Genomic DNA, 27,562 nt, shown 5'->3' with positions numbered 1-27,562 from the left:
ATCAAACAATAATATTAATATAAAGCCTGTATGGCACAGACAGGTCAAGGAGTACAAAACCAGTCCATGTGTGCACAGTAATCTAGTCTGTGAGAACAGTGATGTCAAATGAAGAAAGGGTGAATGGACTCATCCATAGTTAGATCTTTATCTCACTTAGCATGTAAAAATAAATTCCTAGTGGACTGAAAAGTTAAAAGTAAACAAAAAGCACTGTAAGAAAATAGTTTCAATATGAGATGATGGCAAAGTTCTAGAGATGGATGGTGGTAAAGTACAACAATGTGAGTGTCCTTTATTTTTTTTTTTCCCCGTGTTTTTCTGAAGCTGGAAACGGGGCGAGACAGTCAGACAGACTCCCGCATGCGCCCGACCGGGATCCACCTGGCACGCCCACCAGGGGCGAAGCTCTGCCCACCACGGGGTGATGCTCTGCCCCTCCGGGGCGTTGCTCTGCCGCGACCAGAGCCACTCTAGTGCCTGGGGCAGAGGCCAAGGAGCCATCCCCAGCGCCCGGGCCATCTTTGCTCCAATGGAGCCTTGGCTGCGGGAGGGGAAGAGAGAGACAGAGAGGAAGGAGGGGGGGGCGGGATGGAGAAGCAAATGGGCGCTTCTCCTATGTGCCCTGGCCGGGAATCGAACCCGGGTCCCCCGCACGCCAGGCCAACGCTCTACCGCTGAGCCAACCGGCCAGGGCCTGTCCTTTATTTTTTACTTTTAAAGAGGAAAAGGGGGAGGAGCAGGAAGCATCAACTCCCTTATGTGCCCTGACCAGGCAAGCCCACAGTTTCGAACCAGCAACCTCAGCATTACAGGTTGATGTTTTATCCACTGCACCACCACAGGTCAGGCTGAGTTTGCTTTATGCTACAGAATTGTAATCCCAAAAAAGGGGGAAAAAGGTAAATTGCACATGTGTATATCTTACTACAATTTTAAATAAAAATATTTTTTAAATGTAAAAAGATACTTTAATCTATTTCTAAATATCTTGCAATGGGAAGAGCATAAAGGAAATGATTTAAAGATTTTACTGTATAAAAATTTTTAGCGTCTGGGCCTGACCTGTGGTGGCGCAGTGGGATAAAGCGTCGACCTGGAACACTGAGGTCGCCGGTTCCAAACCTTGGGCTTGCCTGGTCAAGGCACATATGGGAGTTGATGCTTCCTGCTCCTCCCCCTTCTCTCTCTCTCTCTGTCTCTCTCTCTCTCACTCCTCTCTCTCTAAAAAAATCAATAAATAAAAAAATTTTTAGCGTCTGTATGATAAAGGATCCAGAAACAAAAACAAAAGTTAAAAAAAAAACATGCCCTTAATACTTCAATAGAAAGGAAGAAAAAAAAGCAACAGACTAGAATAAAGTGCATACAACTTGTATAATAGATAAAGGATTAACATCTGATGCCCTGGCCGGTTGGCTCAGTGGTAGAGTGTTGGCCTGGCGTGTGAAGTCCCAGGCTCGATTCCCAGTCAGGGCACGCAGGAGAAGCACTCATCTACTTCTCCACCCTTTCCCTCTCCTTTCTCTCTATCTCTCTCCTCCCCTCCGGCAACCAAGGCTCCACTGGAGCAAAGTTGGCCCAGGAGCTGAGCATGGCTCCATGGCCTCTGCCTCAGGCGCTAGAATGGCTCTGGTTGTAATGGAGCAACGCCCCAGATGGGCAGAGCATCGCTCCCTGGTGGGCATGCCGGGTGGATCTCAGGCACATGCGGGAGTCTGTCTCTCTGCTTCCCCACTTCTCACTTCAGAAAAATACAAAACAAACAAACAAACAAAAAAGGCAACCTCATAAATAATCAGGAAAATGCACATTAAAACAATTTACTTTTTTCCCACCAAATCATTAAAATTAAAAATACTGATTTCCACAAAGGACAATGGTATAACAAACAGACATTCTCATCACTGTGGCTTGAATTATAAGTCAGCAAAACCTTCTGAAGGACAATTAGTTAGCAGCTAACCAGGTGGTAGATGCATATACCTGCCACTTACTGGTCTCCAACCTGTAGAAATCTTCCAGAGGTACACAAAAATCATAAGGGTGTCCACTGTATCATTATTTATGACATCAAAAGATAAAACATGGCCCTGCCGATTAGCTCAGTTGATAAGAGAATCATCCCAAACCACCAACATTGGAGGTTTGATGCCTGGTCAGGGCACATGTGGGAAGGGACCAATGAATGCACAACTAAGTGGAACAACCAACAAATGCTTCTGTCTCTCTCTCCCCTTGTCTCTCTCAAATCAATCAATCAATCAATCAATCAAACAAACAAATAAGAGCCCTAGCCAGGTTGCTCAGTGGATAGAGTATCATTCTGGTACACTGAGGTCACCAGTTCGAGCCCTGGTCAGAGCACATAATGAAACAACCAATGAATGCACAAATAACTGGAACAACAATCTGATGATTCTCTCTCTTTCTCTCTCCCCCCCTTCCTCTCTCTCTCCCAAAACAATGGAAAAATAAGAAATAACCCAACTCTCTATCAAAAGGTGGAATAACCTGCCTTCTGACATTCTCCCATCAGGAAGCACCGGTAAGACATAGATAGGGTATCTATGTAACCAATAGAAAAACATGTCACAACACGTTTTGTAAACAAAGGCTAGTTACAAAAGTCCATATTTAGTGATCCTGTTTTTGGCCAAAAAATAAAAATACTTTGTATAGAAAGAAAAATCTAGAAGGATGCATATCAAAATACTAACAATGGACATGATCTCTAGGAGTATTATTGTGGCAAACTTGTACTTTTTAAGTTATATTATTTCTGTAATGTTTGAATTATTGAAAATAAGCTTATGGGGGTTCTCGAGTTAAAGACAGTTTTGACATATGATGTTTCCAGTTTATAACATTCACTTTCATAAAAACTTTAAAAAAAAATTGAGACATGAGTGTTTTGGCTTACACCGTTAGCATCGTACTTATGGACTACGTGGGCAAACTCCTTTGGTTGTGCAGTGGCAGAATACGTAATACAGTGTACAGTCCAGTATATTTATGTCCCTTTCCTTTTCCTGTGGTTTAGTTGTATTTTTATGTTCTAGATTATGATTTTACAACTATGTTAAGATAAGTAAGTGACTTAGGCTAGGGTGTGTTTCAACTTACACCAAAATTCAAGTTATGTCACTATCATAGGAACGGAATTTTGTAACCCAAGGACCCCCTGAACTCACATTAGTAATTAAAAAATAATGTATAAAATAAAGAAAATGAGAACATCTCCACTTCTGTAAAATGGCAGGGGGTGGGTATGATCCCAGTGGATGCGGGAAACAATCTCTGTGCAGAGGAGCTTCTGGTCCAGCCAGTAACTGTCCCCAGCCAACTGTGTCCAGCTCCACATTGCCAGGCAAAACAAGTAGTGGAAACTCCAGGACCAGGGTCAGCCTTCTGCCACGGCAGCTGGCACAGCACCTTTCCTGCACGGAAGGCCTTGGCTGACACAGTGAGCACTGGAGGAAAGTACACTCCATACTGGACACAAATATTTTCCTTAATCTCTGTTTGTGGGGTAGTTTTTAGATCAGGCGTCCCCAAACTACGGCCTGCGGGCCACATGCGGCCCCCAGAGGCCATTTATCCAGCCTCCTGCCCCACTTCCGGAAGGGGCACCTCTTTCATTGGTGGTCAGTGAGAGGAACACTGAATGTGGCAGCCCTCCAACGGTCTGAGGGACAGTGAACTGGCCCCCTGTGTAAAAAGTTTGGGGACCCCTGTTAGATCATTTAAGATTAGAAACCTTTCATTTGAAAAGATCATAAAGCAAATCAGATCAGCTGGGAGGAACTGAAGAAGATTCCTGTGTAAGAACAATAAAAAATCTAACTGTGTCCACAAAAAGATGGCAGTGAGTGCCAAGCACTGGCAGGGCAATATGCTAGGGAGCCTCTGCCACGACCTCCACGTGACAAAACTGAGACAGGGAGGAGAAAAGGGACAGAGAGGGGAAGCAAACAAGCATAATAAACACCAGGCACTATAACACATGTATATACTTTACATGTTCAATCTTCACAACAGACCAAGGAGTGTGACAGAAAGGTGGCTCCAAGTTCCAAAGTTACAAACACTGAGTCTGGATTTGAATCTGATCTGCCTATAAGCCCAGAGCATTGAAACTTCCCAATGTGGGAGCCTGTGTCCTCTATCTTCCCAGGAAGACTCACCTGTGAGTTGGAGGGCAGCATCTGGGAAGTGGGCTCCTCAGATGGGGCTGCTCCTTGTCCCATGGAGCTCAATGTAGTGATTCGGCTTGGTTGCCCACGTAAGGTCAGAGTAATGGTGGTGGGGACCTTCAAGCCTGAGAGAGAGAATGGGGGGGACAGGACACAGAAGTAGATTTTTTGTCATATACCCCTTTCCCCTTTCTCCCCTTTCTCCTCTTCCTCTTTCCCCTTCCCCTTCCCCTTCCTTTCCTTTCCTTTCCTGGGGAGTTGCTTCCCCACATAACACTCCTCCCTTGGCCTCCCGCCTTGGCCTCCTCTCTAGCTGGGTCATCTACACCCTATCAGTCATTCTGAAAGGCAACAGGAAACAGCCTGTGTTCTCTCAACCATTCTGGGGGATAGACCCCTACAGCTGAATCCCTGAGGGTCAATGCCGAGACCCTCACTGGGTTCGACAGCATACCTTGCCCATTTGAGATGGGACAGTCCTGGGGGAAGATCCTATATCTGCGAGTCCCCATGGTTCTCAAGAAAGACTCACCTGAAGCTTGGTTAGAGATCTGAGCCAGGCCAGGGAGGCTGCTTGCCAATTTGGCGAGGCCCCCATTGGTCAGCAGCTGGTGGATGGCTGTGGGCTTCCCACCAGGAGTGGCACCCAAGGAGGAGAGAGTAGTGGCCACAGGAATGGTACGGACAATGGTGCTGGTGCCCGTGGTGATGGCACCCAGGCTCTGTATGGGGGTGGGCAACTTCACACTGGTAGTCTGTGGGACACACAAGCCCAGGTGATCAGAAGCTGTTGCCCAATAGCCACGTTCAAGTGTGGAGGGCCCACAGCATGTTATCAAAGGCTACCATGTATTGAGTGCCCACCACATGCAAGGTACTCTTCCAGGCATTATCTTACTTAGTCTTCAAAACAACTCTGTGAGGGAGGAACTATTATTCTCATTTTATAGACAAGGAAACAAAGATACAGAGAGGTCAAGAAACTTGCCCAGCATCACACAGTAAGCGATGAAGCCTTAACATTTGGTAGCTCCCAGCTGGGAAGCCAGAGGCTATCTGTTCCTTGACCAGACTCCAGAGCCAGTCTCCCTACAAAAAGCAACCAAGCTGAGGAGGCCTCCCCCTCACACATGCCTGGCCCACAGGAAGGCAGATGTGCACCTGTGGGGATGGTCCTGGGGAGGGATTTGCTGAGAGGCCAGCAGTCTTGCTGCTGATGTCCTGCAAGCTGAAGCTGAGGCCTTGGAGGAGGCTGCTGGCTGATGTGGCTCCTAGGAGATGAGAGGACAGACGTTAGCACTAGCTCAACCATTTACCCTGAGAGCAGTCATGCCTACCCACCCTGACATCCAAGTAAATGCCCATGCTCCATCCCTCGGACATTCCCAGCACTCTTAGAGGAAGCCAGCAAGGGCTTCCTGACATGCCCACTGAATGCCCACATGAGTAAGGGTCCACAGGTCCATGGTCTTCAATTCCTTCTGCATATCCCAACCTGCTCCAAACCACCAATCCTACATTTTGGACAGTTTTTGGAAAACCAAAGAGACCCTGAATCCCACTTTTCAGAACTCTTAATTCCCTTCTTTCAAGGGAAGAGAAAGGAGTTTTTAAGTGAAAAGAATTCCAAGTCCCTGATTTACACACAGCCAGTTCCCTCAAAACAAAAAGAAAGGTCCTCTTGAAGGAGAAGGGCATGTGCCTTGGCCCTCCTGAGCTCAGGCAACTAGCCTTTCAGTGTCAGGTGGTGGGTGGAGAAGGTGAGGAGATGCACATAGTTAGTAATGTCTCGTTTACTAACACCCGGTCTAGCACCACTTCCAGTTTTATTCAATCAGACCGAAATTAAACACGATACCTACATCTCCCACCAGCGATTTCTCCTCCGCACAGTAAAGGACGCAACGCCTACAGATTGGGATATTAAGGACAAAACTTCATGCCCGTTGAAACTAATTCCAGCTTCTCGTCAAGTTTCCCTGACAAGTCCAAGACCTTGAGGAGTGCCCTCCAGAGTCAGCTCCAGGCTGCTTCCCTATGCCACCCTCCAGCAGCTGCCCAGACTCTGCTGGGAAGCTGAGGCGCTGGGCCCCCAGATACCTGGGAGCGAACTGCTAGGGGAGGTGCCCACCAGGCGACTCTGGAGAGTGTGCAAGGGACCAGGTGCACTGCTGCTGGCGACCATGGAGCAGGCTGGGCTGACTGACACACCTCCTTCTGAAGCACTGGACCTGGACACAGAGACAGGAACCCCGTTATCCAAGGATTGGAAGGCAGCAGACCCAGCTATAAAGGGAGTCCAAAGTGAGGCCCAGCAAGGTTTCAGTAATGAACATAAGGCTAGAACCTTTGGTTTCTTTATCCCACCTTCTGAATACAGCCTCTAGTCCTTCTAGAAGTCATGCCTAAAGTCAAGATTTCAGGTCTTAAAGCAAGAGCTATGAGATGCATTGCAAAATTTAGGTAAAAATTACCATATTTTTTGCTCCATTAAGATGTACTTTCCCCCCCAAAAGTGGAGGGTAAAATGCCCATGAGTCTTATGGAGTGAAAACTATGGTATTTTATTAAATATTTTAACACACCGCCTGACCAGGCAGTGGCACAGTGGATAGAGCGTTGGACTGGGATGCGGAGGACCCAAATTCAAGACCCCGAGGTCTCTAGCTAGAGTGCGGGCTCATCTGGTTTGAGCAAGGCTCACTGGCTTGAGCCCAAGGTCACTGGCTTGAGCAAAGGGTCACTCAGTCTGCTGTAGCCCCACGGTCAAGGCACGTATGAGAAAGCAACCAGTGAACAACTAAGGTGCTGCAATGAAGAACTGATGCTTTTTCTCTCCCTTCCTGTCTGTCCCTCTCTCTGACTCTGTCATAAAATAAATAAATAAAATTAAAAAAAAAAATTTTAACACACCATTTGGTTCAGAATACTATTTTTTTTCTTATTTTTCTCCTTAAAACCCTAGATGTGGCCCTGGCCAGTTGGCTCAGCGGTAGAGCGTCGGCCTAGAGTGCGGAGGACCCGGGTTCAATTCCCGGCCAGGGCACACAGGAGAAGCGTCCATTTGCTTCTCCACCCCTCCGCCGCGCCTTCCTCTCTGTCTCTCTCTTCCCCTCCCGCAGCCAAGGCTCCATTGGAGCAAAGATGGCCGGGGCGCTGGGGATGGCTCTGTGGCCTCTGCCTCAGGCGCTAGAGTGGCTCTGGTCGCAACATGGTGACGCCCAGGATGGGCAGATCATCGTCCCCTGGTGGGCAGAGCATCGCCCCTGGTGGGCGTGCCGGGTGGATCCCGGTCGGGCGCATGCGGGAGTCTGTCTGACTGTCTCTCCCTGTTTCCAGCTTCAGAAAAATGCAAAAAAAAAAAAAAAAAAGAAAAAAGAAAAAAGAAAAAAAACCCTAGATGTATCTTATGGTCAGGTGTATCTTATGGAGCAAAAAATGTAACTGAACTCTGAGTTGGCCCAAAAGAAAAAGAGATCCCACCCAAAAAGAAGTCACATTCCCAACTAACAGGATCTAGAATCCACCATCTTCCCAAAGCATTAAGTGGACCAGAAATAAAATGTAGACAGTAAGAAGAAAACAGAGCCAGACCAAGAAGTGGACTCACTTGGTTGTCGTGAGAAGCCCCGTGAGCTCCTTGGCCCCTGTTGACGCCTGCCCCAGGGTCATTGTGATGGGCTTTCCTCCTGCAGCTACAAAACAAAACCCCAAGGCCACCACTCAGTCCTGTTCCCTACCTTTCAGACTCCACAGCCCAGCTAAATGCAAGACATTATGGACAAAGACCAGAAAATGAAAAATGAGGAATAACTGCACGAGAATAAGAAGAGTTGCAGTTACTCTTTTCCTTCTATTTTCTAAACTTTCTGGAGTATTTTATCTTTGTTTGAAACAAACAAAAAAAATCCCAAATATATGATGCTATGATTACAGCTTCCTCTGATGCTAGCTCAGATCAGGTCACTGCCCACCTGTCCCACGAGCCCCTCAAGCCCCCTGCTCCAGGCAGCTCTTGCACTGAAGCAGAGGCTGAGCCGCCAGCAGGCAGCCCCAAGAGGGCAATGCTACGTGTGCCAGGAGTGCTCAGTCAGAGTTTATTAACACAGGTCAAGAGAGCCCGACCTGTGGTGGCACAGGGGATAAAGTGTCGACCTGGAGTGCTGAGGTCACTGGTTCAAAACCCTGGATCTGCCTGCTCAACGCACATATGAGAATTGATGCTTCCTGTTCCTCCCCTCTTCTTTCTCTCTAAAAATTGAATAAATAAAATATCTAAAAAAAAAAACAAAACCCACAAAAGGACAGGTCAAGGGAAACTCACCTTCTGGGGCTCCTCCTTGGGAAGGAGTACAAGGCCCTCCAGCTGTGTCCCCTTGGGAGATAAGGGACACCTTGATCTTGGGTCGTTTGGAGGTCTTACTGCCAGACAGAGGACTGGAGGGATGGTGCCGCTTCAGCTGGACTCTAAGGTCCTCTTTCTCTGCATCCTCCGTTTGTTCTGATGAAATGGGAACTAAGAGATAGAGTTGGGGTAAGGTCCTCCACAGTCCCAACAGACACCCACAGGACCAGTACGAGCACAGCTGTGTGTAGGGACACACAGGAGTACCAGCCATGCATGGAGTCACACTTCAAAGACAACTATCACTGGGTGTCAGCCTTACCTCCCTCAGTCCCACCTGCAGTGGACCTCCACCTTGCCCCTCTCAGAGAATGGTGTCATCCTCATCCTTCACTGTCCTGCAGTCAGAAAGAAGATCCCCTGACCCTGCCTAGCAAAGGCCAACCAAAACACAGAGGCCTCACCATAGTGGGTCTAAATAGGGCTTCCTAGACTCAAAATATGTGATCATTTTCCTTTCTAAACCCTCCCCCACATGACATAGCCAGAGGCCAGGAGATACTCGGGAAGAAGCTTCTCCAGGAGGAGGAGGCTCTGCAGTCTTCCCAACTCGAGAGATTTCACAGGGCTCTGAGTGCCTCCCTCCTTAGAAGCCTAGGGCTGAAGGTTTGCTTGCCACAGGGAGCAGTGAGAACTGCCTGCATGACTTCAGGCTGAATCCAGAAGCTCCTAGGCAAGGAAGCATCTCAGCCTAGATACCTTTACAGCTCCTGCCCCAAAGTAACCGCAAAAACGGCCCACATCACAACCTAGTCCTCAGGTCCTCTGTACTTGGTACAGAGAAAGGCTACCTGTTTACACAAAGGCTTTTCCCTCCACTGAATCAAACAGACTCATTCTGCACATGGCCAAGTCTTGTTATTGTTCAGGATTCCTCACAGATCTCAGGAGCCTCTTCTTTAAACCCAGAAGCTCCCAGCCCCAGTCCCTCTTCTTAGCACAGGCAATCAGGGGTGAGGTAGGGGGAAGGCAGCAGTCAGGGCATAACCAGCTGGAAAGATTGCTTAGGAGATAAAGGCATCGACTAAAATCAGAATTGGAAGAGGTAATAAAAGGAAAAGGAGTTAAAGTTTTATGCTGGTAAGTGGCTTGCAGTGGCCAGGATGGAGGAAGGCAACCAGAGACAGGAAGGAAAACACCCAAGCAAACTCAGGCTCACAGGCAATGGCCATAAGCACAAAGGGGAGAAGCAGAGCCAAGAAGCACAATAAGAGACAAAAAGAGGAAAACACCATGAGAGCAAACAGAAAGAATAGAGAAAAAGTAAAGAGAATGAAGCAAGCAAAAAGAGCCAGGAAAAAAAAATCAAAAGATAAAAAAAGGCATAGAGAAAAAACAGGAGGAAACCAAACAGGGACAAACAAGAGGCTGGGGCGCGGGAGTGGCAGAGGAAGAAGGTGAGAGCGAGCAATACTCACCAAAGAGACAGGAGGAGGTGCCGGGAGGAAGAGCTTTCCTCACCAGCATATTTTGTTTCAGAAAAGCAGCAAACTGTGCTGGAATGAATCAGAGAGAATTATAGAACCATAACCAGCCAGAGAAAAGAGAAAAAGAGAGAGAGCAAAAAAAAAAAGATAGGAAAATGTTCTAGAAAATGGCTAATGGAGGCTTTTCCTGGAATTACTATATGGGTCTGAACCGACCTTGCATTTGGCAGTTCCATGATATCATCTATAAACTGAAAATATAAATGCATCTGCCTCGTGGGACCACTGCCAAGATTCACTGAGCCATGGCAAGTCAAGAGCCAGGAAGACAGCCTCGTAGTAAGGGCTCCATAAACATTAGCTATCTAGTTCCCTTTGCCTGTAGGCTCGGCCAAAGCCAAGGGCTATGGCTGCTTGCTCCCCTCATGATAACTGGTCCCATTTTGAATCCAGCTCACCTATCAGCTTTCCAGAACTCCTTAGATTCACAAGTAATTATCCCCTCGAAAGGCATCACAGACCCCTGGCTCTCTCTTCCTCAAAAGCCTAAGGGGATACCCCCCCCCTCCAGGTCATAAAGCATCTACATGGACCCTGAGGGCCTGGCCTCTTTTTTGTCATCTATTCACTTTTACTTCTGCTCCTTGTCAGCACCACTCTTAATGGCAACTTCCTAATAGGCCTGGCTGTTAAGTCCTTACCCTTTGGCTCCACTAAAGAAAACAGGGGAAGTGAGCAGGTCAGCCTCCTGTTACCTCCACCTCTCTCTACTTGACAGAGAACTCTGGCTGCTGCCTCTTCCCTGAACTTCAGAGGATACATGCTCCTGGATATATCATCACACACAAAAGTCCAAAAGAGGTCACCTCAGGGCCACCCAACTTGATCAAAGTGGGGGAAAGGGTAGAGCCACTGTTTGTCCTCCTCTCCCTCCCACTGCACTCTACCTTTTCTAGAGCTTCTTACATAACACTCATTGATCTTCAAACTCTAATTTCAATCACACCATTATTTCCCAGCCTAATAATCTAAAACCTACCTGCAGAGACCTCAATAAACCTCACAGAAAGCCCCAGTGGAAGTCTTAACTTTTCAAGAGCAAATCAAAGAAAGGGCACAATGCTGGTTAAATTGCCCTAGAATCTGATGAATAAGCCAGTCACCCTGCCAATGTGACCCGGAGAGCTCCTGACTGCAGGAGTGGCTGGGTAGGGCCTGAAACAGAAGCTGCAGCTTCCCCAATTGGGACTTAGAAAAATACTTGAGGCCAGTATACATGCAGTCAGCTCACAAAGCCTAACTGCCCAGAACACCAAGAGAAAGCTTTAACCAGTAGGACAGTACAGCCCCACACACAGACCTCATGCAATGTTTTACCCTAAAAATGGGCCTCAATATTCATTTAGACCTAATTCTGCCTTGACAGAAATGTAGGGAAGGTGCCTCTTACATGCCCCTGGGAAAAGCTGCAGATGCCAGTACTTTCCAACTGCCACATGGTGTCAACTGCAGAGGACAGAGCCCAACAGGAGCCACTGGTCCAGGTACCTGTACCTTGGGCTTGTTTGTGGGTAAGCATAGCTTCTGTCCGCTGCACATGTCTCTTCAGCAACTGAGAGCTCCCGATCTGACTGGACTTCTGGGCAGAGGTCACCGTGGTCACTTTGGTCTTAGGACTGGAGGTGGGGCTACTGGACACACTGGAGAGATCCTGAGAGGATGAGAAGGACAGGAGCCAAGCCAACATTGTCTGGGTTTGACCACCAATCAACATGTCCCCTAGAATTCCCTGGTCAAGAATTCTCCCTGTGGAAACTCACAGGCCTACAGCACTGGCCCAGCACACAGGCGATCCCAAGAAGCAAGGGCAGCAGCTCCATGGTCCTCATTCCCCAGAAAAATTGCCCCTTCCCTGGCCGCCATACCTCAGAGCCTGAAGGGGAGGCAGGCAGCCTGGCAGCTGGCGAGGCGGGTCGACTGCCCCTCTCAGGGACCTCAAAGGTCAGGTCTCTGCGGGCTGCATCCCGGGGCTTCTTCTTCTTCTCAGCATCCTGGTCCCGGGGCTCGGTGCCCACATGTCCCTCGGTGCGAGTGAGAACACCAGTCAGAAAGTCCACAATCTCATCCTAGCATAAAGATGGACGACACCCGAGTCCTTGGCTGAGGAACAGGAACCTTCCCAATAGTTCCAACTAAAACTGACTAACCTGGCTTTGGCATCAAAAGTGCTGGTCCCTCCCCATGTGCACAGAACCTGACATACACCCCAATCTCAGCCAGAGATCAGCAGGAACCTCTGCAAGATGGCGCCCTGGGGTGGTCGTACGCCACCATTCTCCCGTAAATCCATTCTCCCCTGATGCTTTCCCCACAACGTAGCTCATTATTCTTCTCTGCCCTTCTACTTCTTTCTTTTTTCTTTTCTTTGCTTATGATTTAGGGCTACCAGAGGCCACGGGACATACCCCCTCACCCTTCAGAGACCTCTGTCCCTCTGCTGCTGACAAAACCAGCCTGAAGGGCTATATGGAATGAAGCCGAACTGAGAAACCACACAAAGCAGTGGCGTACCTGAATGCACCTGTCCACCATGCTCTGAGTCAGCCCTTCTGCTTTCTTCTTTGCTTTGCTTATTCTACAGGGCAGAAAGGAGGAAATGGTCACTTTCTAACTATTCCATGGCCTCAAATAGAAATAAAAATGAACTGCTCTTCCATGTAGGTTATTTTCTGTCTAGGTCCAGGAAGGAAGACTATGTTAGCCCTGAGACAGATATTGCAACCTCTCTGAACCTCAGTTTCCACACCTGCAAAATGGGGAAGCATAATGCCTCACTTGTGGAGTTGGGGGACTACACAAAAGAAGATACAGAAAGTGCTGGGTTGTATCTCCCTGGTGGTCTCATGGCTAGAAAAGTGCTGGAACTATATACTCCAGAACTCCTATGCCCCTGGCCTCACAAACTGAAGACCTCACAAATCCTCAACACAAGCCCAAACCCCAAGAAATTATCAAATGACCAAGACCAGAAGGAATTTCCCCAAATATCTCTGGGTAAGAAACCAACGAGATAGGTATGAGCAGGTACCCACTTTAAGCTCTCTAGTTAAAGCACACAAATGGCTGAAAATCTAAGAGTGAGCATGTAAAAAAAGGAGGCCTCATAAACGACACAACCTCTTTTTTCAGTACGTTTCATGGTAACATAACTAAAGGCCCTACAGGCAACTGGCCTTTTAAGGGGAGAATGGCGATCTTAAAAACTAAAGGTGCCTTCGTAAAACCTTCTCAAACTTTGGCTGTTTATACTCCAAAATAAATAAAAGGTGCTTACTACAAATAAAATGTATTTATATTTATCCTCCATAAGGAACAAAATGTAAACAAATGCCTACCCCAGTGAAATTATGATGACAAAGACCATATTTACAGGATATCAAAGTATCTTATTTCCACAAGATAACTACTAATTACAAAAGGAAAATAGTAACATTATGGTGGAGAAACCTGGCAGATGCTACTTTAACCCGTGATCAAGGTTAACCTCACCAGTGATAAGACATGTCAACATCATGTATATCCTGACAGGTGCACTGATGGCACCTTGCCTCTGTGACATTATTGCCAAAAATGCTTATCTTCAACCTAATTGTAAGAAAATGTCAAAAACCTTAACTGAGAAGCAGTTTACAAAATAACTGGCCAAAAGTCTTCAAAAGTGTCAAGGTCATGAAAGATAAAGAGACAGACTGAACAGTATCAAAGGAGACTGAAAAGATAGGGCACCAACAGCAACATGTGGTCCTGGAGTGGACCCTGAACCCGACAACTGACTAATCTGAGTCTGCAGGTTAGATAATAGAATCATATCAGTGTTAATCTCCTGACTTTAATAATTATACGTTGGTTATATAAGATGCTAATATTTAGGAAACCCAGGGGAAAGGTACACGGGAATTTTTTGTACTATTTTTTAATGCCCCTTTTCAGATTTAGTCTAAACCAGATCAGCCTATAGCTAGCTACCTCACCACCTCACAGGTATTTCTCCTACTCCAAAGCATGCGTCTCTTGCAGCCATGGGGGCCCACCCACCTGAGATTATCGTCAGCTCCCCCAACCACCACCAAACTGTTCTCAGCCCGAATTTTCTCTCGGAAGTCCTCCATGGCTTCAGGGTGACACTGCAGGGAATTCTGACCAATGACAAAGAGGACTGGAGTCTTCATATCCAAGAGGGGATCATCCACATCCTGAAACAGGTAAGGGTTAAGGGTTTGCAATCGGCCAGTACAAATCCACTGAGCACCACCCTAGCCAGTCTGCTCAGAAAGTCAGTCAGCTTGGCCCCCAGGGTGAGTGAGGCATGCACTCCCCTACTCTCACCCACCCAGCAATCAGCAGTGCCCCATGCTTACCCCTCTGGGGCCATCCACAGTAAGCAGAGGGAACCCAAGGCAGACAACCGCAGTGACGTACTCCATCACCGACACCTACAAATAACGGAATGGTTTGTCTCAAGGTCAACTGTCTTTCTATATAGAACCCAGAGCTGGTCCACACCTACCAGGCAGTCCCACTACTACTCCCTGTCCCAACCTCCAGGACTACCAGCTGTGGTGGTAGCAGTAAGAGTACAGAACACAGATGTGCTGTTCCACAAGCAGCCACCTACTGGAGAACTGGGGCTGAGAGGACCCCAGCAGAGGGTGGGAGGTTTAATAGCTCCATCCTGTTAATTTTCTGGACTACAGGCCTCCTGCTCACTTATCTCCCACTTATAGTAAATGTAATCAAGAGAACACAGATGCTGCTCTGCTCAAGTGAAGAAAATCTCCCCCTTTAGAACTTAATGGTTAGCTCCCAAACACCCCAAATTTCTTAAGAGAATTCCATCATGTGTCCAGGATTATGAGGAAATAGGCTTCTCCCCTCATGGCTCAAGATGTCATATCTGACTAGACTGCATGAAGCAGCAAAGATTGCACTTACTCGATCCACTTGAGAACTGGGGCTCTGGAGAGGTTAGGGACACCTATGCAAACTAATACACACAAATGGTATGCAAAGTCATGAAAAGAGGTTCCTTGATGTTTTGGAAAGGGGCAGAACATGAACACAACAGCAAATTATGGAGCCATTAAAAGCTTTACCTGTTAGAATTGCTTTGTTTTACGTGGGAGAATAGTACTTAAAAATAATTTTTCTTCATAGATACATGCTGAAATATATGATTGAAATGATATGACATATGGGTTGTTTTTCTTTTTCAAAAATCAGCAGGAAGGCCCTGGCCGGTTGGCTCAGTGGTAGAGCGCCGGCCTGGCGTGCAGGAGTCCTGGGTTCGATTCCCGGCCAGGGCACACAGGATAAGTGCCCATCTGCTTCTCCACCCCTCCCCCTCTCCTTCCTCTCTGTCTCTCTTTTCCCCTCCCGCAGCCGAGGCTCCATTGGAGCAGGGATGGCCCGGGCGCTGAGGATGGCTCTGTGGCCTCTGCCTCAGGAGCTAGAATGGCTCTGGATGCAACAGAGCAACGCCCCAGAGGGGCAGAGCATCGCCCCCTGGTGGGCATGCCGGGTGGATCCCGGTCGGGTGCATGCGGGAGTCTGTCTGACTGTCTCCCCGTTTCCAGCTTCGGAAAAATGAAAAAAAATCAGCAGGGAGCCTGACCTGTGGTGGGACAGTGGATAAAGGGTCAATCTGGAATGCTGAGGTTGCCAGGTTTAAAACCAGCGTTGACCAGTAAAGGCATACACAAAAATTCGTAGCTACTACTAGTTGATGCTTCCTGTGCCTCCTTTGCCCCTCCCTCCTTCCTTCTCTCTCTCTCTAAAAAAAATCAATAAATAAAATGTTAAAAAACCATACATGACCCTGGCCAGTTGGCTCAGTGGTAAAGCGTTGGCCGGGTGTGTGGAAGTCCCAGGCTCGATTCCCAGTCAGGGCACACAGGAGAAGTGACTGTTTACTTCTCCATCATGTGTCCCTTCTCTCTCTCTCTTTTCCCCCCCTGCAGCCATGGCGTGGTTGAAGTAAGTTGGCCCCAGGCACCGAGGATGGCTCCAAGGCCTTGCCTCAGGTGCTAAAATAGCTCAGTTGCTGAGCAATAGAGCAACAGCCCCAGATGGGTAGAACATCACCAGATAGGGCACTTGCTGGGGGGGAAGGGGCGGGAACCCCGGTCATGGCACATGTGGGAGTCTGTCTCTGCCTCCCTGCTTCTCACTTAATTAAAAAAAAAAAAAAGAAAAAGAAAAAAAATCATCAGGAAGAGAAAGTGGGCAGGGGTAACATGAAAAAAGCCTTGCCATGAGTTGATGACTGGTCAAGCTGGGCGAAGGTCCACAGGGTTTATTATACAGTGATATCTTGCCACATGAGTTTAATTTGTTTCATGGCCGAGCTCGTGACTCAATTTGCTCGTATGTCAAATTGAATTTTCCCACTTAATTTAATGGGAATGCAATTAATCTGTTGAAGCCCCCCAAAACCACACAAACGTTTTGTTTTATATGCTTTTAAATAAGAAAATGTATTTTATAAATAATACACACACACACACAATAAGAGAGAATGTAAAGAAATAAACTGGTTTATAAAGTGTATTTACCTTCAAGGTCAGGCGAAGATGCTGGCAGAGGGGAAGGAGACTGGCAGAGGAGGTTTTCATTTTGTAAGCTATGGCTTAACATAACTTACTCTACACACACTTAATGTTACATTTAATTGCAAAATTTAACTTACACACTACATATGATATGTAACTTTATCTCTAAACTTAATTGCTATTTTTTTACTTTGCTTAATCATCATTTTCTTCACTGACTTTTGGCTTTTTTTGCCACACTTTCCTTGCTTTTACTCAGAGGCCATTTCAACAAAAACCTTTCCATGGAAACTTGTTTCTTCTTCCCTTTAAGAACCACCTAGGCAGGCCACCTAGTGGAGGGTGGTGGAAGCTCATGATTCAAATATCCTCTTGTGACTTAAAGCAAAAAATCCCAAGAGTGACTGCTCGTATCTCAAATTGCTCGTGTGTCAAGGTACCACTGTACTAGTCTATTCTCCCTTTAAGCTTCTGTTTAAAAATTTCCATATGAGGGCCCTGGCCGGTTGGTGCAATGGATAGAACATCAACCCAGTATGCGGACGTCCCGGGTTTGGTCCCTTGTCAGGGCACACATGAGAAGTGACCATCTGCTTCTCTTCCCTTCCCTTCCCTATTTCTTCCCCTCTCACAGCCAGTGTCTCAACTGGTTCAAGCGTTGGCCCTGAGTGCTGAAGACAGCTCAGTTGATTTAAGCATCAGCCCCAGAAAAGGTAGTTGGGTGGATCCCAGTCAGGACACATGCAGGAGTCTATTTCCCTTCCTCTAACTTAGAAAAATTAAATAAACTAAAATTAAATAAACTAAAATGGAATTAAAAAATAAAGTCTGTCCTTTCCAGTTAAAACGTAATTGTGTAGGTCCTGAATCTAGCACTGTGCCTGGAACATAAAAGAGAACTCCCTGGTGGCTATCAGCAGCAGTAGTAGTCTATCCCAAGACAACCTCCAAGTAAGGTAGGAATTACTTACATGACAGGCCACCAGAGCTCCTGTATTCCAGCCAATCAAGATAATGGGTTTATGGGGAAAATGGCTGTGAATCTTTGTGGAAAGAGAAAGGAGACACAGCAGTTAGACAGGAGGCTAATGATGGGTGCAGAAGCAGCCCACAGGGCTGAGTATGCTGCAGTGAGCTCAAGTAGGGCTTTCTCACCTCCAGCACTTTGCCTCTCACTGCCCCAATCATATGCTCAAGACACTGCAAAACTCCTACCCCACTTCCATTGTTCAGCAGATGGGTGGTGACAGGGATGACCTAAAGGAAGAAGTGGCAGCCATGCCAGCAGAGGTAAGTTTCAAATCTTCTCTCAAATCTGCTTAACCTAATCTAGATTCCATCAACCCTGGATAAGTACCATTCAAATTCCAAATGAAAAGAGTTGAGGAAGCTCCACATTCAAGTTCATTCATGTTGACCCTCTGCTGCACTTTGTCTCCTCAATCCTCCAAGACTACATTCCCATCCAGAGTGCCCCTTGTCCCCACACATACCTTGCCTAAGCAGGACAGCTGAGACTGCCAGAAGCGGTGGCGCCGTGAGCTGGGAAATGCAGAGCTGGAGGGCCCGGAGGAGGCGATGAGAATGAGCGGAGAGCCAGGAAGTTTGCTCTATAGAAAAAGAACACCACCAAACAACCAGAGAGTAAGGTGTTTCTCCACAAAATCCCAAGTGTCCCCATATCTCCTTATCACAAGCAATGCTGATCTGCCTATGAAACTACGTTAAGCACTATACACACAGTTGTCAATGAAAAAGTTAAACACGTCACTTACTATTCTCTTGCCAAAGTTCTAAGACCAGATTCTAAAAATTCTATGGGCCATAGTTAAGTCCTGAGCTGCCCAACTTACTGGTTTGTTATGAGAAAGGACCCCCACTGCAGGGTCCCAGGGCCTCTTCAGCAGGAGGGACAAGGCCTCAGCTCCTGCAGCACCAGTCTTCGTGTTGGATGACACAAGCATTCGGTCAATCAAGGTGGGGATCTAGAAGCAAGGAAGAACAAAGGTGTTTCCAGTGTAAAGAAGGAGACCTGCCCACCAGCAGCAATTAGGCAGGAGCACAGAGACCACTCCAAGCCAGACTTTAACCATGCCTTTCAAAGTTCCCTCAGGAACAAAAACACAAACAAGTGGATGGCTGAAAAGTATGCCTCTACCATTAAAGATAAATGGACACAATCCTCTGGAAAGACACTTGGTGATATGTATCAAGAAACTTAAATCTATTCTTATCTCTTCCCCAAAGGAATCTACTTCTGAGAACCTTTCCTAAGAAAATATATAGATATACACACACATGGGACGGGGATTATGCAAAAGACAAATTCACTCTCAATAACAATCAAAAAGCAGAAACAACCAAATAAACACCAAAAAGCATTTATAAAAGAGTAGTTAAACAAAATTATCTACATATTTTGATATTAAGGGTTAATTTTAAATGTTTTTTTTAATTGGTAAGAACAAGAAATCATTTTTATAACATGTTAAAAATAGAACAGAAAATGTAAAATTTATCTCCTCTCAGCCTGACCTGTGGTGGTGCACTGGATAGAGCACTGATCTGGGACGATGAGGTCACAGGTTTAAAACCCCAAGGTTGCCGGCAGGAGTATGGGATCATTGACATGATCCCGAGGTTGCTGGCTTGAGCAAGGGGTCACTGGCTTTGCATGAGCCCCCCAATTAAGGCACATATGGAAAGCAATCAATGAATGAATGAAGATATGGTACGTATACAATGGAAAATTACTCAGCCATAAAAAGAATGAAATCTTGCCATTTGCAAAACATAAATGGACCTGGAGGGTATTGTGCTGAGTGAAATAATGAGTCAAAGAAAGCCAGATGTCATATGATTTCATGTATATATGGAATCTAAGCCTGACCAGGCGGTGGCGCAGTGGATAGAGCGCTGGACTGAGATGCGGAAGTATCCAGGTTCGAGACCCAAGGTCACCAGCTTGAGCGCGGGCTCATCTGGTTTGAGCAAAGCTCACCAGCTTGGACCCAAGGTTGCTGGCTCGAGCAAGGGGTTACTCAGTCTGCTGAAGGCCCGCGGTCAAGGCACATATGAGAACGCAATCAATGAACAACTAAGGTGTCGCCACAAAAAACTGATGATTGATGCTTCTCATCTCTCTCTGTTCCTGTCTATCTGTCCCTATCTATCCCTCTCTCTGACTCTCTCTCTCTCTGTCTCTGTTAAAAAAAAAAAAAAAGCAAAATACCCAGACCAGGCAGTGGTGCAATGGATAGTGCATTGACCTGGGACGCTGAGGACCCAGGTTCAAAACCCCAAGGTCACCAGCTTGAGCGCAGGCTCACCAGCTTGAGTGTGGGACCCTAGACCTGACCCCATAGTCACTGGCTTGAGGCCAACGGTCACTGGGTGGAGCAAGAGGTCACTGGCTCAGCTAGAGCCCCCAGTCAAAGCACATATTAGAAAGCAACAAATGAATTACAGTGCCGCAACAAGTTGATGTTTCTCATCTCTCTCCCTTCTTGTCTGTCCCTGTCTGTCCCTCTCTCACTAAAAAAAAGAAAGAAAAAGAAACAAACAAAACTAAAACTCACAGATACAGAGAACAAATTGATGGTTGCCAGATGGGAGGAGGATTAGGGGATGGGTGAAAAAGGGGAAGAGATTAGGAAGTACAAATTGACAGTTATAAAACCAGTAAACAGGTGGCCCTGGCCGGTTGGCTCAGTGGTAGAGCATCGGCCTGGTATGTGGATGTCCCAGGTTCGATTCCAGGCCAGGGCACACAGGAGAAGCGCCCATCTGCTTCTCCACCCCTCCCCCTCTCCTTCCTCTCTCTCTCTCTCTCCCCTCCCGTAGCCAAGGCTTCATTGGAGCAAAGCAGGGGCGCTGAGCATGGCTCCATGGCCTCTGCCTCAGGTGCTAGAATGGCTCTGGCTGCAATGAAGCAACAGCACAGATGGGCGGAGTATCGCCCCCTGGTGGGCATGCTGGGTGGATCCCAGTCGGGCACATGTGGGAGTCTGTCTCCCTGCCTCCCTGCTTCTCACTTCAGAAAAATACAATAAATAAATAACAGTGATGGGGATGTAAAGTACAACCTAAGGAATACTTTCAATAATATCGTAATGACTATGTACGATGTCAGATGCATAGCACTATACTTTTCAAGGTGATCACTTCTAAAGGTATATAAGTGGCTAATCAACACATTGTATACCTGAAACCAATATAATATTGTCGATCAACTATAATTGAAAAAATAAGGCCTGACCTGTGGTGGCGCAGTGGATAAAGCGTAGACCTGGGAATGCTGAGGTCGCCGGTTCGAAACCCTGGGCTTGCCTGGTCAAGGCACATATGGGAGTTGATGCTTCCAGCTCCTCCCCCCGTCTCTCTCTCCTCTCTCTCTCTCTCTCTCTCTCTCCTTCTCTCTCTCCTCTCTAAAATGAATAAATAAAATTTAAAAAAATAAATAAATAAATAAAAATTACCATAGTTAACAACAAGTATAATGTGAAGAGCTTATTCTAGGCACAGAGGGCCCAAAGTCAAGGATTTGAGTAAAGAAGGAAGAGGACACAAAGCTAGTAACAAAGGCTAGAGCCAAACCAACAAGGATCTTCATCCCAAACTAGCCATTTCTTTGTAACTCATTCTATAACTCTAAGCCATTTAACAGCTTGAGGCAGAGGATCTGATCTGATTAGACTTTAAAAGCAGCAGAGTATACTTCTTTTTTTATTTTATTTTTTTATTTATTCATTTTAGAGAAGAGAGACAGAGAGAGAGGGAAGAGGGAGGAACAGGAAGCATCAACTCCCATATGTTCCTTGACTGGGCAAGTCCAGGGTTTTGAACCGGTGACCTCAGCATTCTAGGTCGAGGCTTAATCCACTGCAACACCACAGGTCAGGCCATCAGAGTATACTTCTGAAATGACAAAGCCTTGAAACTCACTTCTGTCAATGTAGAATATTTAGAAATAATTAATCAGTAACAAAGTTCTGTGACCGAGGTTCCCCAGTCTTGCCAGCATTGCTTCACTCAAAAAACAATTTATAGGCTGGGTCTAGCCCTGGCCAATAGCTCAGTTGGGTAGAGCAGTCTGGAAGTGCAGAGGCTGCTGGTTCGATTCCTGGTAAGGGCACATATAGGAACAGATTGCTGACTCCCCCCCTCCCTTCTGCACTCTAAAAATCAATAAAATAAACATTGAAAATAAATATATAAATAAATAAATGAATGAGGCTGGGTCTGTCTATACCTTGTCCACTCCCTTCACAAGAAATCTAATGGTCAAAGTAGCTGGGCCAAGAGCATAATACCATCCATCTCCATTTTCATCCAGCAAGTAACATTTAAAGTTTTAGGAAACAAGCAAAGTATTTCTTGTGAATCAGACAGTCGTGGGAAAATAAGGGTCTGATGGAACCACCGAGAGTACAGCCTAGAGTGGAAGCATCTCAGGCTGGGGTCCTTACTGACTGATGCACCAGCGTGTCCCTCAGCCATTCCCACTAACTCACACTATGATCTGGCAGCAGCAACAGTGCATACCTGCAGAGTCCTCCCAGAGGTCTGTCACACTCATAAAACCTGGACACCACCCCATATGCTTGAGGATATCCGGACAGTAACTTAAATAAGGAAGCAATGCAAACTCCCTTAAAAAGGGGAATTACACTGCAATCATGCTGGCCACAGAGTAAGGCCGAGTCATAAAGAAGTGGGACTCTGGGTACTACCAGCATGTAACAGAGAGCACATGCACATGCACCAGTGTGCTTTCTCCATGGGTAGAGGGCTGTGCAAAACATTTATTTTAAAATTTTACTTGAAATACTCTCAGGCTACCCTCTCTGCCAGGTCTTACCTTGGCCTCATACCCCACCCATCATTCACCTCATGGGTCCAGGATTCTACTACAGAGCAGCAGCAAAGGGGATGCCTCAGGCTATGTATTCATTCACCTCTTTCTCCACTAGAAAGTAGGTTCTATAATCATAAAGGGCATTTGTTTTGCTCACCCCAGTGCCTGGCACATTATAAGCAAAAAAATTATTTGTTAAATAAATTAATATCAAATTTCTTACTATGAATATCATTACTGCACCTAGTCCTAAATTTTACTTCTATAGTAAACCAATCTGCTTTTGCTTTCAAACAAATTCAGCATCCTCCGACTAAAAAGCAAGTAGGAAACAATGAGTCCGAAAATTTGGGGGTATGGCTGGAGAAAGCTGCTGGGCGGGAAAATTATAGCAACAAAATAGGTCACCTTCCTGAAAAGGAGAAGACAGAAAAACAAAGAAGGGAAAAAACAAAAGTCAAGAATTAATCCAAGCTGTCTGAGGATGTTTTATTTATTATTATTATTATTTTTTTTTTTTTTTGTATTTTTCTGAAGTGAGAAGTGGGGAGGCAGAGAGACAGACTCCCATATATGCCCGACCGGGATCCACCCGGCATGCCCACTAGGGGGTGAAGCTCTGCCCATCTTGGGTGTTGCTCCGTTGCAACCAGAGCCATTCTAGCACCTGAGGCAGAGGCCATGGAACTGTCCTCAGGTCCTGGGCCAACTTTGCTCTAACGGAGCCTTGGCTGTGGAGGGGAAGAGAGAAACAGAGAGAAAAGAGAGGGGAAGGGATGGAGAAGCAGATGGGCGCTTCTCCTGTGTGCCCTGGCCGGGAATCGAACCCGGGATTTCTACATGCCGGGCCAATGCTCTACCACTGAGCCAACTGGCCAGGGCCTGCCTGAGGATGTTTTATATGGGAACAAAACACACTAAAAATTTCTCGGCCCTGGCCGGTTGGCTCAGTGGTGGAGCATCGGCCTGGCGTGCAGAAGTCCCGGGTTCGATTCTCAGCCAGGGCACACAGGAGAAGCGCCCATCAGCTTCTCCACCCCTCCCCCTCTCCTTCCTCTCTGTCTCTCTCTTCCCCTCCCACAGCGAGGCTCCATTGGAGCAAAGATGGCCCGGGCACTGGGGATGGCTCCTTGGCCTCTGCCCCAGGCGCTGGAGTGGCTCTGGTCGCAACGGAGCGACGCCCCGGAGGGGCAGAGCATCACCCCATGGTGGGCGTGCTGGGTGGATCCCGGTCGGGCGCATGTGGGAGTCTGTCTGACTGTCTCTCCCTGTTTCCAGCTTCAGAAAAATACAAAAAAAAAAAAAAAATTTCTCAAGAACCTACGAATTTATATAATCGTTAACAGTCACTGTGGGCTTGACCAAATTTTGTGCCAAGCATACTAACTAGATTAAGTAATTCATCCTAGAAGGTATTATTACTAGCCACATATTGGAGAGAAGGAAACTGGGACACTAATCTGAGAAGACAGAGCCCAGTAGTGATTGCAATGATGAACCACTAGGTCTGCTTGCAGAACCCATACTCGACCACACTGAACACAGCCCAGGGTGGGAAGTAAAATCCCAATAAACTGGAATTATGAAAAATAAAAACAAGTCAAAAAACAGAAACAGTTTAACTTTGTGCAATACTGTCTCAGTGAGAAAGTAGAAAATGTAGATACCTTATACACAGAATTATAAAGAGTCAAAGAGTTGCTCCTGAAGGCTCACCACATGATGAGGCAAGACTGAGGCATGAATGTCCCCCTCCCTGTTCTGGACACCTCCCTACCGCTGACCGCTGCACTCTGAGCTCCCAGGTCCGCTTCTGGCCCCTTCTCATCACTCCTGCTAGTAAACCCTTCATCTTCCATGCGATAATTCAATTCCTTTCTCACCTCACCTCAGAGGTGACTCAAACCACAAGCTGCAGGGATGGAGAGGCTACAAGTGTACCCTGGTTTTCAAGCCCACACCGCATCCTGGAGCCAGCAAGGCTGAAGACGTTTACACCAGACGAAAATGTGAAATGATACCATGTCTCTTATTTTAATAGCAAACTTGGCAGACTCAGTCATGCCCTCCTGGCTGACCAAGCAATGACCTTGCCAAGCCCCATGTCTATAGCAGAGGCTGGCTACCCTAGCACAAGGCAGACACCAATCAGCCTTACCTTCCCTTTCAGTGTCTGCAAAGCATCCAGGTAGGCTGCCAGCATGGGCAGACTCAAGGTCTCCACCAGGGTGGTGTGTAGCCACTGGATCAGCTTGGTGTCCCAACTCACACTTGCCAGGGCCTGCCGCACTCTCCTCGCACACTTGTCCACAGCAACGCGGCGGAGCACTGGCTCATTGCAAGCCTGAAAGACATACATAGAGCAATAAAACATGAGGTCCACCTGTTAGCAATGGGAGAAAGGGACTGCGCACACCACGGGCAGCTTTCTGAAGTCTCACCCCTTCGTTGGCCAAGCGGGCAAGCCGATCAGACTGCAGTGCTTTGAGGATCTTGTTGAACAGCTTGTTCTGGGCCATTGTCCAGCCTGTCCTATAAGGGAAACTCCGAGGAATTAAAGTCAAACCCTAGGAACACACCCCATGCATATACATTGTACAAAGATTATGCCATGTCTTTTGTTCCCACTGTGAAACAGCATAACTTAAAGTAGCTTAGTCTAAGACCACCAAGCTAAAGCACAAGACCAAGATTCTGGTCTCAGTTCTGACTACAAGCACTCGTATTAATATACACACTACAGTCACAATGAAGTCTTTTTAGTGCTGGCCAAGCTAATCATGTACTCAGTGGCTAAAATAATCCAATAACAAATAAAAGCATAGCTCCATTGCACAGACATATTTGAATTCCACAAGGTTAATATTTCATACAAGAAGGCAGACAAGATGAACAAGCATTTTAGTGTAATATAATCCCAGACTGCCTGATCAGGCAGTGGCGCAGTGGATAAAGTGTCGGACTGGGATGCAGAAGACCCGGGTTCATGACCCCGAGGTCACCAGCTTGAGTGCGGGCTCATCTGGTTTGAGGAAAAACTCACCAGCTTGAACTCAAGGTTGCTGGCTCCAGCAAGGGGTTACTCGGTCTGCTGAAGGCCCGTGGTCAAGGCACATATGAGAAAGCAATCAATGAACAACTAAGGTGTTGCAATGCGCAATGAAAAACTAATGATGGATGCTTCTCATCTCTCTCCGTTCCTGTCTGTCTGTCCCTGTCTATCCCTCTCTCTGACTCATTCTCTGTCTCTGTAAAAAATAAAAAAATTAATAAAAAAATTAAATCCCAGACTAATATAAGAGGCCTATTTAAGTTAGCTTCAAAAAGAAAATAGAAAAGGAATATAACAAACGAAGTGGCTATTTTCCTACTCCTTAATATTCTATCCAAACTGACATCATTCCCTTTTCCACCATGTATTTCTGTGTATGTGTGTGTGTGTGGTGTGTGTGTGGCAAAAAAAGACAGAGAGGGGGACAGACAGGAAGGGAAAGAGATGAGAAACATCAATTCTTCATTGTGGCACCTTAGTTGTTCACTGACTGCTTTCTCATATTGCCTTGACCAGGGGGCTACAGCAGACCATGTGACCCTTGCTCAAGTCAGTGACCTAGGGCTTTAAGCCAGCAACCAAAGGGTTATGTCTGTGATCCCGTGCTCAAACCAGTGACCACGGAGCTTCGAATCTGGGTCCTCTGCATCCCAGTCCAATGCTCTGTCCACTGCACCACCACTTGGTCGGGCCAAATTTACTTCTGAATGTCGGTCCCGTATGAATTAACACTGTGTTACTTCAGCACAGTACATAAGACACACACATTCTACTCTGCTTATTAATGGCGGAATGTGTCCTGACACTCAGCTCTGGGCCCTGCAATTAGAAACCTGTCCTGCTGGACCTGTGGTGGCACAGTAGATAAGGCATTGACCTGGAATGCCAAAGTTGCTGGTTCAAAACCCCAAGCACATATGAGAAGCAACATGAATTGATGCTTCCTGCTTCCTACCCACTGCCCCCAACTTTTTCTCTCTCTCTTCTCTCTCTAAAATCAATAAAAATCAAAAAGAAAAAAGAAAAAGAAACCTGTCCCATTGCCCTGTCCCCACTTGTTGTCATACCCAGTACAGTTTAGTGGAGCTTCCAAAGTCCCCCTCCACCCAATCCTGTCAGTCTTAATTAGTAAAACCCCAATTCTGGACAGTAATCTTCCTAAAGACACTGAGAGAAAGGTAATAGAAGATGCCCAGTTAATATTTGTTTACCAAATCTCTCAGCCATAAAATAAATTGGTGATAAGATTACCTTAAAAGAGATTTTTTTTTAAAGTGAGTGCCAGCCTGGCCAGGTTGTTACAGTTGGTTAGAACATCATCCTGATATATCAAGGTTGCAGGTTTGATCCCTGGTCAGGCCACATACAAGAATCACCCAATGAACCTGGCCTCTGGAGGCGCAGTGGATAAAACGTTGACCTGGAACACCCAAGTTACCAGTTCAAACCCTGGGCTTGCCTGGTGAAGGCACATACAGAAAGCAACTACAATGAGTTGATGCTTCCTGCTCTCCCCCCATCTCTCTTTATATTTCTATTTCTCCTTTCTCTAAAAATCAATAAATAAAATAAAATAAAAAAGAATCACCCAACAAATGCATAAGTAAGTGGAAAAACAACTATGATATTCTTCTTTCTCTATATACAAAAATCAATAAAGTGGGTGCCAGATCAAAATGAGAACCTGGAATAAGACCAAGGTGGCAGTGCAAGCCTGGTAGCAGACAGGTTAGGTGAAATGTCAAGGGCAAGTTTAGGCATATTAAGGTTGTTTGTCTTTCTGTGTATTAGTTCCCCAAGGACATTGTGAAAAAGTACCACCGATTGGGTGGCTTAAAACAACAGAGCGGGAATAAAGACAGTGGTGCTGAGAAAAACCCTGAAGCCTGACCTGTGGTGGCGCAGTGGATAAAACATCAACCTGGGCCCTGGCCGGTTGGCTCAGCGGTAGAGCGTCAGCCTAGAGTGCGGAGGACCCGGGTTCGATTCCTGGCCAGGGCACACAGGAGAAGCGCCC

At 46.6% G+C, this 27,562-nt stretch overlaps 1 protein-coding gene and 2 non-coding genes across 14 annotated transcripts in view; 2 read left to right on the top strand and 1 right to left on the bottom strand.

Annotated features, from left to right (window-relative positions):
* KANSL3 (KAT8 regulatory NSL complex subunit 3) overlaps positions 1-27,562 on the bottom strand; it is a 64,182-nt gene that overhangs the window by 17,709 nt on the left and 18,911 nt on the right. For 8 of the 12 annotated variants that reach the window (XM_066377643.1, XM_066377646.1, XM_066377642.1 and 5 more), the window contains 18 exons: positions 24,935-25,025; positions 24,652-24,837; positions 18,490-18,621; positions 18,130-18,246; positions 17,792-17,893; positions 17,608-17,679; positions 14,447-14,521; positions 14,124-14,281; positions 12,600-12,663; positions 11,954-12,154; positions 11,577-11,739; positions 10,020-10,097; positions 8,521-8,712; positions 7,807-7,891; positions 6,297-6,427; positions 5,358-5,467; positions 4,729-4,951; positions 4,188-4,321 (listed from right to left, as the gene is read on the bottom strand). In XM_066377643.1, coding sequence (XP_066233740.1) covers positions 4,188-4,321; positions 4,729-4,951; positions 5,358-5,467; positions 6,297-6,427; positions 7,807-7,891; positions 8,521-8,712; positions 10,020-10,097; positions 11,577-11,739; positions 11,954-12,154; positions 12,600-12,663; positions 14,124-14,281; positions 14,447-14,521; positions 17,608-17,679; positions 17,792-17,893; positions 18,130-18,246; positions 18,490-18,621; positions 24,652-24,837; positions 24,935-25,025 — 2,314 coding nt within the window. Of the gene's footprint in view, positions 1-4,187; positions 4,322-4,728; positions 4,952-5,357; positions 5,468-6,296; positions 6,428-7,806; positions 7,892-8,520; positions 8,713-10,019; positions 10,098-11,576; positions 11,740-11,953; positions 12,155-12,599; positions 12,664-14,123; positions 14,282-14,446; positions 14,522-17,607; positions 17,680-17,791; positions 17,894-18,129; positions 18,247-18,489; positions 18,622-24,651; positions 24,838-24,934; positions 25,026-27,562 lie in introns of those variants that run through there. The other 4 variants (XM_066377647.1, XM_066377648.1, XM_066377649.1 and 1 more) reach the window with 4 other exon arrangements.
* TRNAS-AGA (transfer RNA serine (anticodon AGA)) lies at positions 7,167-7,242 on the top strand. The gene has a single exon. It is a non-coding gene; the product is annotated as a tRNA-Ser (tRNA).
* Positions 27,471-27,546, top strand: TRNAS-AGA (transfer RNA serine (anticodon AGA)). The gene has a single exon. It is a non-coding gene; the product is annotated as a tRNA-Ser (tRNA).

Source organism: Saccopteryx leptura, chromosome 3, assembly GCF_036850995.1.
Source record: "Saccopteryx leptura isolate mSacLep1 chromosome 3, mSacLep1_pri_phased_curated, whole genome shotgun sequence".
NCBI classification, from domain to species: Eukaryota; Metazoa; Chordata; class Mammalia; order Chiroptera; family Emballonuridae; genus Saccopteryx; species Saccopteryx leptura.
The sequence above is the reverse complement of the archived record's forward strand: the minus strand, read 5'-3'. Positions and strand labels throughout refer to the sequence as shown.